The 14,355-nt window shown below is 41.4% G+C and overlaps 1 protein-coding gene across 1 annotated transcript in view; it reads right to left on the bottom strand.

Annotated features, from left to right (window-relative positions):
- LOC137293640 (tetratricopeptide repeat protein 8-like) overlaps positions 1–14,355 on the bottom strand; it is a 77,594-nt gene that overhangs the window by 62,026 nt on the left and 1,213 nt on the right. The window contains exons 2-7 of the mRNA XM_067824310.1: positions 11,819–12,006; positions 10,881–11,040; positions 6,337–6,471; positions 5,339–5,424; positions 4,175–4,373; positions 3,158–3,297 (exon numbers count right to left, since the gene is read on the bottom strand). Of these exons, the coding sequence (XP_067680411.1) occupies positions 3,158–3,297; positions 4,175–4,373; positions 5,339–5,424; positions 6,337–6,471; positions 10,881–11,040; positions 11,819–12,006 (908 nt within the window). The remainder of the gene's footprint in view (positions 1–3,157; positions 3,298–4,174; positions 4,374–5,338; positions 5,425–6,336; positions 6,472–10,880; positions 11,041–11,818; positions 12,007–14,355) is intronic.

Below are 14,355 nucleotides of genomic sequence, written 5' to 3'. Positions count from 1 at the left end.
GTGATATGATAGATACCACAAGAGCAAAAATCAACACTAAGTACGCCCTTGTCAACACCGGTGATAATAATTGGGTAATATACCCATCGTTCGGTGGTAAACTGTTCGACTTAGACGATGTTGAGAGCACTACCGTCGTCCGAAACAAGCCATATATGCTCGTCTTCACCGAAGATGACAAGTGGGTGTTGTTACCTGATAAAGACGACTGGTTTATCAATATTAGACTCATCTCCCCTTACGTGTTCACAGATAACAAAGACAACCACCTAAACAAAGTCGTGAACAATGGAATCCTGCTCGTGGCTTACGTCCCAACTCAGAGACGTAGCGTAGTCGTCAGCCCAGCCAACACTATAGCAGACCACATGCTATCGAGTAAACCGGCCATACAAAACGTGAAATTGCAGTTGGTGTCTGAATTCGAAGGCGTGGCCAAGGTACTAGATAGTCTATCAGCAAACGGAACACTGATCATCAAAGTCTACCTAGGGGAACCATCGGGGAATGATGTTGAGATCGTGAAGGGGATCAAACTCGGGTGGGGCAAACAACATCAGTTTCAAGTTTGCAATGTTTACGTGCGGGTGGGTGTCGACTCCAAGACCAGTCTGCAGGGGGTCAACGTGATCGTGGAAAATAAGATATCACTAACCAATATCTTCCTGCCTGACAACATACACTTCATAGGTATGAAGTTAACCCATGAATTATTATCAGAAAACCAGTTGGAAATTATATCGTAATAGTATAATAATGACTAGTCATCATCCCAACACTACGCTTAACGACCTAGGAGACACGGAGGGATTCGATCAGCCTGGTGAGGAAGATGAATTATACATCCTACAATTCAAAGACAACGTGTACAGACGGGTGCCGTTACTAGATTTTAAAGAGCCTAAATGGCTGATCAACTTAACACTCACCTCACCTTATATCACATTAACCGAATTGGGGCGTATCTCTAAGATTAGGAACAACGGTATCTGGCCCGGGGATTTCATTCCGGAGAGGGGATTAATAAGAACTAGCAAAAATGGGTTATCGGCTCCATTCGAAAATAAATTAACATTTAGTAATCCTGAAATAATATTCCCCCCTTTCACACTCATCATAGAAGTCTTCTTTGAGTATTCAGACAATGGAGACCCCCCAATAATACACCAAATTTTACCCGGGGTGGTAATAAACTGGTTTAGCGTACACAAAGGCAAATATTGTCGTATTGTTATACAACAGGATACCACGGGCCATATGAACCACTTAATAAACCTCATTGGGGTTTATTTTACACCAGCACATTCTATTAGCCTCTCACCTATTACCCTGACTAATAGTCTACAACTTGTAGACTTTAAATTCATTGATAGATTTTTAACTGAAACCCAATTAAAATATCTTTCAAAATATATATTATAGGATGGGTCTGTACCCAGTCGTAGAGGAAGTAGCGAAGACGCTGGAAACCGTAGATGGGTTCCGCTTGAGGCAGTTATGTGATGTGAAACGTCAACTAGAACAAGACCGTGACACGCGGAAAGCTCTATGTAAAAAATATAATAGAGCTTTCAATATCGTAGACGGGGCTGACACTGCCCTTATGGCAACCAGCATGGGACTAGGGGCGGCAGGCGTTGGGTTGTTAGCTACCATCGTGGCTGCACCTATAGTGCTAGGTATTGAAAAAACAGCTGGGGTGGCAGGGTTGGCAGGGTTGGCGCTTAAGTTAGTATCACGCAGACTGCATCGTAAGGCATTGAAACACGACGAGATCAGGGTTCTGGCCGAAGCAAAGCTGAACACAGTGAGTGAGCGAATTTCCACGGCACTCTCTGATAGTAAGATCTCAGAAGAGGAGTTTCGTTCAATCCTCTCTGAACTCAAAAAATATAACGGAATGAAACAAGATATTCGATCCAAGTCTCGTAAGTCTGCTATCAGCGAGGATGAGAAAAAAAAGTACATAGAACAGGGGATACAAAAAGCCCAGCAAGCCTTTATTATGAACACCAAAGAGATCGTAGGCGGTTCACGTTAAACTGTTTCATCGATATAAACATGACATAGGGGAACACGAGGGCGATAGCCGTAAGCGAGCCACCGATCCTATATGGTCAGTCAAAACTTACAACATAGATAAAGTGGATATGAAAGCCGACGAACCTAACTTGTACTACTTGAGGGATGGGCCGGGTAGGGGGTTTGTAAGAGAAGAATTATTGATCGTACCGTATGGCACAGTGTTACCTCCTACCAAGGCACAGTAATTACCGCCAACTTTTTTGTAGTAGGGGTAATAGTAGCAAGAGCTAATGACCCAACCAAAGCCTTATTTAGTAAATAAGGCTTTGTAGAGACATTTCTTGAAAGTGGTCCAGAACCCCTATTCCCTATACTACTGCAGACAATGTGGCTTTCGGAAATATATGAAGATGTATGATTGTTACATACTATTAGAAAAAAACACTAGCTGAAAGCATTCTCTGCACAATCACACTTAGTGTTAGATAAATGGGTAGACTGATCTCAGGAAGTTGCATTTATGGTTTGATTGATCATGAACTATACAGACGTTGTCCACATACCACAACTGGAAAATATTTTCAAAACATTTCCTGTAGTCAATGACATGGTCATTGGAAAATGAACTGGCGCACAGGGCTGGGTATAAAATAAAGTTGTAAGCCTGCTACATGACTAGATAAATCTCCACTATACCCTAGATGCATCTAAAGCTCGACACAATAATTTTATTACCTCCATTTGCTCGCTTCTGATTCAAACAGTAGCCAATCTACTTAGCAGCCATTACTACCAAGCTTGCAAGTGTCAACAAAGATAGAGGTCGCAGCTGTGAAGGTTTGTTAGCAGTATGACTCAGATTTTTGGAAATCATACAGACGAACTAACAGGTCCAAAACTTTAAAATATATATGCAAGAAATCCCTTAATCTCTTTCAGAGTACCTCTGCAAGATTTCTGTTGCCAAGTTAAATTGATTAGATAATTCAAGCAGCAAAGAGGAGTTGTGATTGGCACTCTCAACTTCCTGTGGTATAGTGGAGATTTATTCGAACACATCCTGGAGATATCAAGAATGCAGCATGTCAGGCAGACCCTGTTTCATACACTGATGACCACCTGGGAGATATACCTGTAGAACTTGAGTGCCACCTCTGGTTGGTCTGTGTAGAAGTGATTTGTTCCTATGCAGGCAATGGCTTCAACATGCATGTTGTCAAAGTGTAATACCTCCTTGTAGAACTTGACAGCATTGTCCATTTCATTCAAACCCTGAAATCACAAACAGTATATAATTTACATCATTTGAAATAATATAAAACTGATTTGCATTTAACTCACTATTAGCAAATTTTAATGAAGTTTTACTCTGAATGGGGACAAACATCCATATTGTACAGAAATAATATTCAGTATTTAAACTGAAAACAGTAAAATAATGTTATCAGTGGTGATTGGTAACAGTAAGATAGAAAGAGTTGTCTCCCCTTAAAATCCCTGCACTTCAAATACTTCCTTTCTCAAGTCATTCATTTCATGACTTACGCACATAAAATAAACTTATGAATTTAGCCTTATAACTTTCAAATGATCTATTTCAATTTTTCAGCTCAATTCATTCTGTTCTTGACCATTTGGACAACAATACCTCTTTATTAATGTTAAATCTAAATGACCTCTTTCATTCCATGCATCGGCGTATCAGATTGACACAAATTTTGAAGTCCACGACTGACACCTTGAGTTTCAGTAACAAAAATACCATCGTATTCAACATTAAATGACTATCCTCAAATCCATTTTGTTTGAAAGATTGTGATGAAAATCTAGAACTTAACATACCATAGCATAAAATCAGAATAACCTATGGGTGGTATTTCTTGAATCTAATATATGGCCACTCAATAAATATTAAGCGCTTTGAGGCCTGCTGAGTGTTGATATATTTGATGTCCATGGACAAAACAATATGATTCTATATAATATCCATTCTCTGAACTTTTGCAGCTTGTAACAAGCAGTGTCTTCAAAAGTACTGCCAATATTATCTACAGAAGAAATCAGATATATCATGGGAAGCTAGTTTTAGATGATAATTAAGATAGATAGCAATTGAAAGATCAGATGTAATAAGAGTTCCATGGCTCACTTCATAAATCCTGGCAATGCCGGTGAGGAGACTGGTTTCTCCTGGAAACTTCTCCAGTGCCGTCTTGTATGTCTCCACTGCCGTGAGGGGTTGGTCCAGTCTAATGTATACCTTGCTCAGGTATAGGAAGCTGTCAACCATCTCATCCTGCTTCAGGGCGGATTTCAGCTGCTTCTCTGCATCTCGATACATTCCCAGCCTGTTATAAGAAATACTGCATGTTGCATTGATTTCTCAACATTGGTCATAAAAGACATGATGAACATCCCACACCTACATGAGTAGTTGTGTCTGGCATTGTGAAAACCATGCCCCACCCTTCTACATGTACTACACATGTATCACCCCCATGTGTACTTGTACCTGGTTAGATGGACACCCTGCCCCAGCCATCAGCTGGAGTAGAACCTGACACGATGGACACACTGTCCCCACTCACCACTTGGAGTAGAACCTGACACGATGGACACCCTGCCCCAGCCATCAGTTGGAGTAGAACCTGACACGATGGACACCCTGCCCCAGCCATCAGTTGGAGTAGAACCTGACACGATGGACATCCTGCCCCAGCCATCACTTGGAGTAGAACCTGACACGATGGACACCCTGCCCCAGCCATCACTTGGAGTAGAACCTGACACGATGGACACCCTGCCCCAGCCATCACTTGGAGTAGAACCTGACACGATGGACACACTGCACCTACCTACCACTAATTGGAGTAGAGCGTGACAAGATGGACACCCTGCCCCAGTCATCACTTGGAGCAGAACCTGACACAATGGACACCCTGTCCCCACCCACCACTTGGAGTAGAACCTGGCATGATGGACACCCTGTCCCCACCCACCATTTGGAGTACAACCTGCTTTAATGGACACCCTGCATCCACCTACCACTTGGCACCTGGCTAGATAGACACCCTGCACCCATCCACCACTTGGAGTAGAACCTGACACGATGGGCACACTGTCAGACCCACCACATGGAGTAGAACCTGACACGATGGAAACCCTGTCAGACCCACCACATGGAGTAGAACCTGACACGATGGAAACCCTGTCAGACCCACCACATGGAGTAGAACCTGACACGATGGAAACCCTGACCAACCCACCACTTGGAGTAGAACCTGAGAAGATGGACACCCCATTTAACTCTCACCTGTAGTAGCACTTGGCTAGCTGGACCTTCCACCACCAATCCTTGTACTGACAGGCTTCCGTGGCTAGAGCAGCCAGCTCCAGGGCCTGAAACAGAGGGTGAACGTGTAGGTACAGAGAACACTAGGACACATGTGTAGATGAACTAAACCCCACTGGAGGACATGTAGATGAACTAAACAACACTGGGACACATGTGTATATGACCTAAACAACACTGGGGCATATGTGTTGATGAACTGAAGAACACTGGGGCACATATGCAGGAAAAGTAAACAAACACCAATGGGGCACATGTGCAGATGAACTAAACAAGACTGGGGCAAATGTGTCGATGAACTAAACAACACTGGTGCACATGTAGCCTAGATAAACTATACAACACTAGGGCACATGCGTAGGTAAACTAAACAACACTGGGGCTCATGTGTAAAAGAACTAAACAACACTGGAGCACACATGTACATAAACTAAACAACACTGGGGCACACATGTACATAAACTAAACAACACTGAGGCACACACGCAGATGAAATAAACAACATTGGGGCACATGTGGAAATGAACTAAACAACACTGGGGCACACATGTAGGTAAACTAAACAACACTGGGGTACAAGTGTAAAGAACTAAACAACACCAAGGCACACATGTAAGTAAACTAAACAACACAGGGGCATATGTGTTGATGAACTGAACAGCACTGGGGTACATGTGTTGATGAACTAAACAACATTGGGGCACATATGTAGGTAAACAACACAACACTGGGGCACATACGTAGGTAAACTAAACAACAGTGGGCACATGTGTAAAACAAACTAAAGACCTGGGCACATATCTAGGTAAACTAAGCAACACTGGGGCACATGTGTAGATGATCTAAACAACACTGGGACACATGTAGGTAAACTACACAGCACTGGTACACGTGTGTGGATAAACTAAAGGATGTGATGCCTTCTTAGGTTGTGTGTTGTATTTCAACTGTGTACTCACATTTCTCACATCGTTTTCATGATGGAAAATATATTCAAAGAGAGCCTTCGCCAAGTTTTGTCTTGAGGCATATTTGTTGAAGTTGAGTCGGGCCAGGTTGATGAACGGACCATCAGCATTGGACAACATGGATGCCTGGGGGTTAACAGATGTAGCTGACATAAGTACTGACACTTTCTAGATCATATAATACATCTAGAAATTCATCAATGATCAGTTTATCCTTGATTTCTCCAAGGTATACGTTCTGATAAATCTCCACTATACCCTGGATGCGTCTACGGCTTATTGTTCAATCATTTGTCTAGGTTGGGAAGCATACCAATCACAACTCACATTTGCTTCTAAAATTATCTACCTATTTAAACACAAATTACGAAGAGGTACTCTGAAGAAATAGAGGGAGTTCTTGCATACGTCTTTTTTTTAAGTTTCAGACCTGTTAACTTGTCTGTCTGTATAATTTCCCCCAAAATCTGTGTTGCACTGCAAACAAACCTTCGCAGATACGACCGTTATCTTGTTGATTCCGGCAAGTTCGTTTGTAATGGCGGCTTAGCTGATTGGCTACTGTGGGAATGTAGAGCCAACAAAGGGAGGTAGTAAAATGAGGCCAAGCATCCAAGGTACAGTGGGGATTTATCAGAATGTATAGAATTTTGATTTTGACAATGCAATCAGTTCTGAGATTTTCCTGAAGTTGTGTAAGTGTTCATGCTGATAATTTTGTATAAAAATATATCTTTGTAGATACAATACTGACTGTTTTCATTTAAAAAAAGTTGTTAAAACTAAATATTTAATTGCTATTCAATCTTGACGACTGTCATGATACGGAAATATCTGGATCTCCCCACTGTGCATGCGTGTAGACACCACAAGAACTTCACTTATACTTCTAGGTCCGTAGTCCGTAGTGGGCAGGAGCATCCAGTGTTGGGAGGGGCTGACCACCCTATGGTAAGGTAAGTATTTAAATATCTAAAATATTTAGATTTTAACAAATTTTTTACTTACCTTACCATAGGTCTACAGCATATGGATACAACAGAAAGGACAGTGGTGTAGGACTCCAGAGAACCGTCAGCGTTTATAAAAATCGTACATATGCTTCAGGGCAGCCTGACCACTACTGATTGCCTTTCTGTATGTCGGTCTGCAGTAACGATCTCTCGTGAAGGACACTGGAACCAGAATCAGAGTAGTAGGTCACGTACGAACCACCGGAGGGGTACAGTAACTTATCTCATGTAAGTACAAGACCCCTATAGACCAAGGTAAGTAAGGTCATACCTTATAGGGCGGCAGGATGTGTGAGTTGCTGCGCAACTACTAATGGTCCGACAGACTGCAGCTCCTCCATATCTTCCACCGCTAAGTCCTGCAAGTAATGGCTAGCAAAAACTGTTGAGGACCGCCAGTAGCACCCAGCCATAATTTCAGGAACAGTACAGTTCCTGTGTAGGGCCATAGTCAAGGCTAACGCCCGAATCTCGTTGTTAAAAGATGGGTGAGGAAGATTCTGTGAATCGTAAGCGCAAGGACGGTCTGCCTCAACCAAAAGGCTATAGTGTTCCTGGTGACTTCCCCTCTAGCCGCCGTAGAAAAAGGCAGGAATAATCTCTTCCTAGTTCCCTAACGACTTCTTGATATACAATCTGAGAACCCGAACCGGACAAAGCAACTGCTCCTCCCGATCCTCTGGTCCAAAAATGAGGCGGGACGGTGAACAATCTGTCTGGTTGACCCCAAGTGTGCAGCACCATGTCTGATCTGTTCAAACCGGCCCCTGGTCACATCCAGCGCGTGAATCTCTCTCTCTCTCGCCACTGTTGCCAAGGCTAGCAATGATCCTTGCCACCTGCAATGAATATCCCTTGGCCCTCAAAGTCCTTTGCAAATGGTCCAGGCACATAGATGAAACCGCGCTGGGTCCGGGTGGAGTGTCCGACAGTGGGGATGCAAATGATCCCACTCTGGAAGTCGGAGTGGATCTGTTTCTGCGAGATGACATACTTCTGGGAACCACGTCCTCACTGGCCACCAGGACGCGACCAAAAGCAGACGAATCCTCGTCATGAGTTTGAGTTTCACCACTACTGCCGGTACTAATACTGGTGGCGGGAAGGCGTACGCATCTAGTCCTTCCAAGGACATCAACAGAGCGTCGACCGCACAAGCTGCTGGGTCTGGTATCGGAGAGTGAGTGTGCCGTAGCATCGATGCCCAGTGACATACAGCTAGAATCACTGCTTCCAGTTCGAGATTGTTGATGTGCCAGTTTGCTTCTGTGTCGGACCAAAGCCCCAAGACTGTTTGATCGCTTAGATGCGCACCCCAACCCTGGATTGATGTGTCAACAAAAAATTTGTGATCCTGCACAAACTTGGTCAAACAAACTCTGTCGCAGATGTTCGACTCGATCGTCCACCAGCACAGGTATTGGTGCAGATGTACTGGAAGCAACAGGCACGTCATGACATCATCTGCCTGTATATGGGACGAGGTACCTCTGTAACAGACATACATCAGAAAACCCCAGCGTGTTGAGTACTGCGCCGACGTTAGAAGGCCCAACAGAGACTGCCACTCTCCGCATTCCACGAAACAGCTGTCTTACGCTCCGGTGCCTGCTTTCTATGTGTCGACTGTCTGACATGGGGTGGTGACACTGATCAGGAATGTGAGCACCAACTCCTGCGCATGCAGTGAAGGGATCTACCCCTACGATCTGGTAACCTGGATGGCGAACGACGGCGCGGACAAACACTAGATGAACTACTCCGAAGGTTGTGGAAGGTTGATTCTCTGCTGTACATGGAAGTGATAACCTTGAACCAGCCGAGGATGCAGGAGACCGAGACATTTTCCTTAATTTCTGTGTCTTCCTTTTCCTCACTACTGTCAAGTAAGTCTTGAACTCCGGAGTAGATAACTTCAAACACACTGCACAACTCTGCAGGAGGGAGCAGGTCACAGCAGCACAGTCAGGACAGTATGGGTGTGGATCCTTGACAAAACTTGACAAAAGTGGCGTGTCATGCACAACAGCTGTAAAAATTCAAAACAACAGTGTGATAATAAGGGTAGAAAAAAACAAACCCTTGCCACGTAATGGACTGCTCCAGTTCCTGTGCAATAACATGTGTGCAACAGACAAGTGAAATAGATGTCGCTTGCTAGGAAACAGCAAAAATTGCACTAAATACAGCGCTCAGTAATACAAAACTTAGGTACAGTGGACATAATTATCAGAAGAATCAGTCCACTAACCCAAGAAACCGATCCAATAACAATTTACGGAGGCAACAACGAAAAAAAGAGACACGATACCATGTCTCTTGCGGGGTAACTGACAAGTGTACAATAACGTAAATATACGTTAAAATTGACATTAAGATTGAAAAATATACATACCACACACAAAACCTCTGAAAGGAATCAGTATAAAGGTGTAGAAAGGTGAAATTTTATTAGATCTGAAAATTTTTTTAGCAACCCAAACACGTCAAGACCAGACGACGCTGGAAGTAAAAGTGAAGTTCTCGTGGAGTCTGCACGCATGCGCAGTGGGAAGATCCAGATACTTCCGTATCATGACAGTCGTCGATTGTGAGGTAGGCATTCAAGATTGAATAGCAATTCAACTCCATCAGATCTCCTATTAAGCGAAGCTTGAGGTAATATGCTATAGACCTATGGTAAGGTAAGTAAAAAATTAAGAAAATATTTCATGAAAAACAACATATTCTTAGTATCTATTTGTTCAGAAAAAAAGTTATATCTTCTGAGTCTTGACATTGATAACCACACTTTAAGTGTTGAGTTAACTGCAGTTATATTGCTTTGTAGAGTTGGTATGTACACATTACTAACTTTCCCATTTATTCTTCTTAGAAATATGTAAAAGACAAAAACAATTTATTCCCTCATTGTTGTTAATGGAAGTGTTTCCTATTCATGAGTTCAAATGTAACCATCAACTAATGTGGTCTTATTAAATATCCAACCCCAACCTGGATGCCTCTGTTTATGAATGAGAAGCAAGATGTCAGCATTCAGTATAACCACTCTAATGGAAAGAGAACAATATAAGTTTGAAAACCGAACCTGTTGGTGTCCTTCATTGAGACTGCACATAAACATTTCCTTCCTGTATTACTATTATTTGACATTGCAACGTATATGCAGCTAAATGACATAAACAATGAACACGGAGAAAATCAGTATGAAATGAGCTCACATTGAAAAGTCAATCCTCTTTAAACCCTTTTGATTCCACAGTTTTATCCATGTTGTCCTCTATCAAGTACTACTTTCACACAACAGGTCATCCTTACCATCAAGCCCTTAGCTACATTTACTCTCATATGAATGGTGCCATGGAAGACTGTGAAGAATAAATATCACCATGAATGAATACTAAATGAGAATGCTGAGAATGTTTTTGAGAACATAAAACTCAAACTGCCGTCTGAAGATAACTCGTCACAAATCCATCCCATCCCTTTGAAAAGTAAAAATTATCTGCATGAATTACTTACTGTTCCCAGTCGGACATATCTTCCTGAAGCACTAGTGACAGGTCTGGCTGTGTGAGCTGTACGAGGGGTTCGAATAGCCTGCTCCATGGTACCAGGGCGACCTGATTGGGTACCAGGGCGGACAAATCCACTCAGAGGGCGACCAGATTGACTCATTGGCCTGTCAAGAGGAAAACATGATTGACAACAAAATCAACATCTACACAGTATCAGTATAGGGAGTACAACAACCATTTTGCCTGTCAGCAAAGGTGAGCTCAATGGTTATCACATTATTTGAAACTAAGGTTTTCCGACAGATCCTTGCCATGACAGACAACATAAGGAGTCATGCTATTTAAATAATACTCCACAAAAAGGACCCCAGGATTCTTACACATTTCATTCAAAGTGGAATCAGGGACTTCTTCCTGTTTAGGAACAATACTTTTCTTGAGTAATATAAACCCTGCACAATTTCTTTTGTCAGCAAACATAAATCTCAAAGTGACTTATCATGCATTAGGGAGTGGAGCCAATGAGATTATGGAGTTTATGAAAAAAAGAGTAGAAAATGGGTAGTTGATATCAATATCAACTGATGGGGAAGGAGATGAGAAATAAATCAGGTACACATTCTGAATTCCATATTGGTAGTAAATATGCACAATGTTGGTGAAAGACTTATGCATTAAAAACTTGCACCTGACATCATGATTCATGAAACTTCTACCCATGTTACAAATCATGTTTTCATTATGTAGAAAATAATTAAAAAGTGATATTTTTAGAGTTTCACAATAACCTCACAACAACATGGACTGGTGTAACCTTGCTGATATAAGTGATTATCACAAAAGAATGCATTAACTCTGATTGCAAACTGAAAGAACAAACCAAAATTAACCTCTCATTATTAATGCCAGTCTGGTAACATAACCTTTTCTTCCAATACACACCTGACACCTTGACTTGGTGCTCCCTGGCCAGTTCCTGGTTTGACTCCACGTAGTGAAGTCCCTGGTCGTGCAACACTTGCTATAACATTGTCATCCATCAACATCTCTGCAATTCCCTCTTCATCCACATCCACCTCGTCTACATACACCTGTCCTGTCAGTGCCCGGGTCTTCAATGTCCATGATGCCTGGGATTCATGACAGGACAATTAGTCTCATAATCATTTTACTACAAAATACATAGATCACTATGAGTAAAGATATAGCGATTAACATGTGGGAAATGGGACTCAGCCTATTTCTCAATATCAATAATTTGTTTGGCAGGGAATACTTTTAATTGTCTCCAAAGATGATGCATACTTCCAGTAACAATGAAACATATACAGCATCTGCATTTTACAGAAATCAATACTATCTGATTAGAACATATCGATAAATGCATACACAATGAAAATTGAGCATGAGCACCAACCTGCGCAAGGGGAACAGATGACACGTGACAACAAAGTTTGCGAGCCTGACCACCCAATCCTGTTAGTCGCCTTTTGTAGCAAGCGTGGTTTGCTGAAGACCTATTCTACCCTGGACCTTCATGGGTCATTGTTTTCCACGAAGGGTGACTGATGGCATAGACTGTTGTCGACAAACAGAACAGTTTCAAAAGGTGTTTCTACCAACCTCTGCGGGAAAAAGGACAGCTCTGTGTATTATTGGAAGAAAGGTTAGGGAATGTTGAACTTTTCAATCACAAACCCACACAAATTATTTCTTCAAATTTCAATAAAATGTTCAGTTCCATACAGCAATAAAAATACCATGGTGTAATACGTTTTTGGGGTAATAACACAAAAGATGATCATGTACATTATTGTGCATCAGGAGATTATCAAAGCTGTAATTCCGTAAATAAATATCACCTCACCTTTCATAATTTATTGTTAGAATGTTCTGTCATTAACTAGTTTCCAATACAAATAACATATTGTGTCATGTCTGCCAGCATGAACGACAGAAGTGACGTACCATGTTTTTTGGTTACTCGGCGCGGGGTAACGCCCTTGTATGGAAGTGCATGTGATGAATTCTTCTCAGTAACAAATACAACATGTCATTTCAATGAAAAGTCAGGTAAACTGGTTATTTTTTTTCTTGATTATGGGAATGATTTTTGTGTGAAAATTGTTAAAAATAAACATATTTACTGGTAAGTTATTCAGTCATATGCACATTCATTCTCCTTGTCATGGCTGCCATGGCAGGGACAATAAAACATGTCTTGTCTGCACACTATAGTGACATCGCAGTAGTATTTTAAATGATCCCAGTGGCCTGGTATGAATTCTGCAGTTTGACATTTCCCTTGATCAGGCAATGGTCTGCTTGACAAGTTGCGAGCGTTATTTCAAAAGTCATGATCATATTTATAAAGGTTCTCAAAGTGCATTATGTTCAAGGGTAGAATTTTAGTACTTAGACAGAAATTTCGGCCACAACTTCTGTGAAAGCTGAACATTTCAAACATTTTATGTTCTGATTGCAATGGAAGCTTCTGTACTTGAGATGATGTTTACAGGTGGCACTGTCATCTCACTGTATGCAAGACATTACAGAAAAAAGAAATACCCCGAAAACATGCCATGGTATCACTAACTGTTAGGCTGAGCCACTTTCGTGGATTACTTTAAGACTGACAAGGGGAAAAAACAAGTACAAGTATAGCATGCGACCTCTTTGTATCGCGGTACTTAGCATATCCGTAATCGTCAACAGAATTTGGAACTTTTATGGCCTATTTCATCATGAAATCTGATTACCATGACATTTAATCAGCACATTTGTGTGGAAAATATTATTTTAACTTTGATAGTGTTTCAGTGAGAGTCATTAGACGAACGAAGCCGGTTAATATTTACCAAAGGAGATGACTCCATCGTATCGCGGTAAACACTAAAACTTGGATTGCAAAGTGAAATAGGGAAAGAAAATGAAATTTCTTTACTCCCCTCAATGTGAAAAAGTTTGAGATATTTGTTGGCTATCCAAGTTGCACAAAACTGTGTCCATAATGAAACATTATCCCAGGAAACCATCAGGCTTCCAAAAATAGAATGCACAAATGTTCAATCAAATTAGTTTCACAGTCATTTAGAGAATTTATTCACAATGTGAACAGAGAAGTTCACTGTGGCGCCTCACACAAGTGATGTCAGTGCAAAATGACAAATGGTACCAGTGCTGACACTTGTCACACTGAGTCCACTTCACTATGACAAGATAGGGGTGGCAGCAAATGCTGCAGCATCATACTGTCGTCTTGCCTTAGCAGGAAAATTGAGTTTTCTCTTAGCTTTGCGACAATCCTGAATAAATATGATTTTTTTAATTGAAATTATTATTTCAAAAATGATTTCTGTTTAAAAATATTTCAATAAAAAAGAGAAAAGAATATTTCAGAAAATGTAATATCTTAAAATTATTTCATTTTCATTGTAATGTTCAAAATTATTTCATATATTGTTTGATTTTATACATTA

Source organism: Haliotis asinina, chromosome 8, assembly GCF_037392515.1.
Source record: "Haliotis asinina isolate JCU_RB_2024 chromosome 8, JCU_Hal_asi_v2, whole genome shotgun sequence".
Classification (NCBI taxonomy): Eukaryota; Metazoa; Mollusca; class Gastropoda; order Lepetellida; family Haliotidae; genus Haliotis; species Haliotis asinina.
This window is presented reverse-complemented; position numbering and strand designations above follow the sequence as displayed.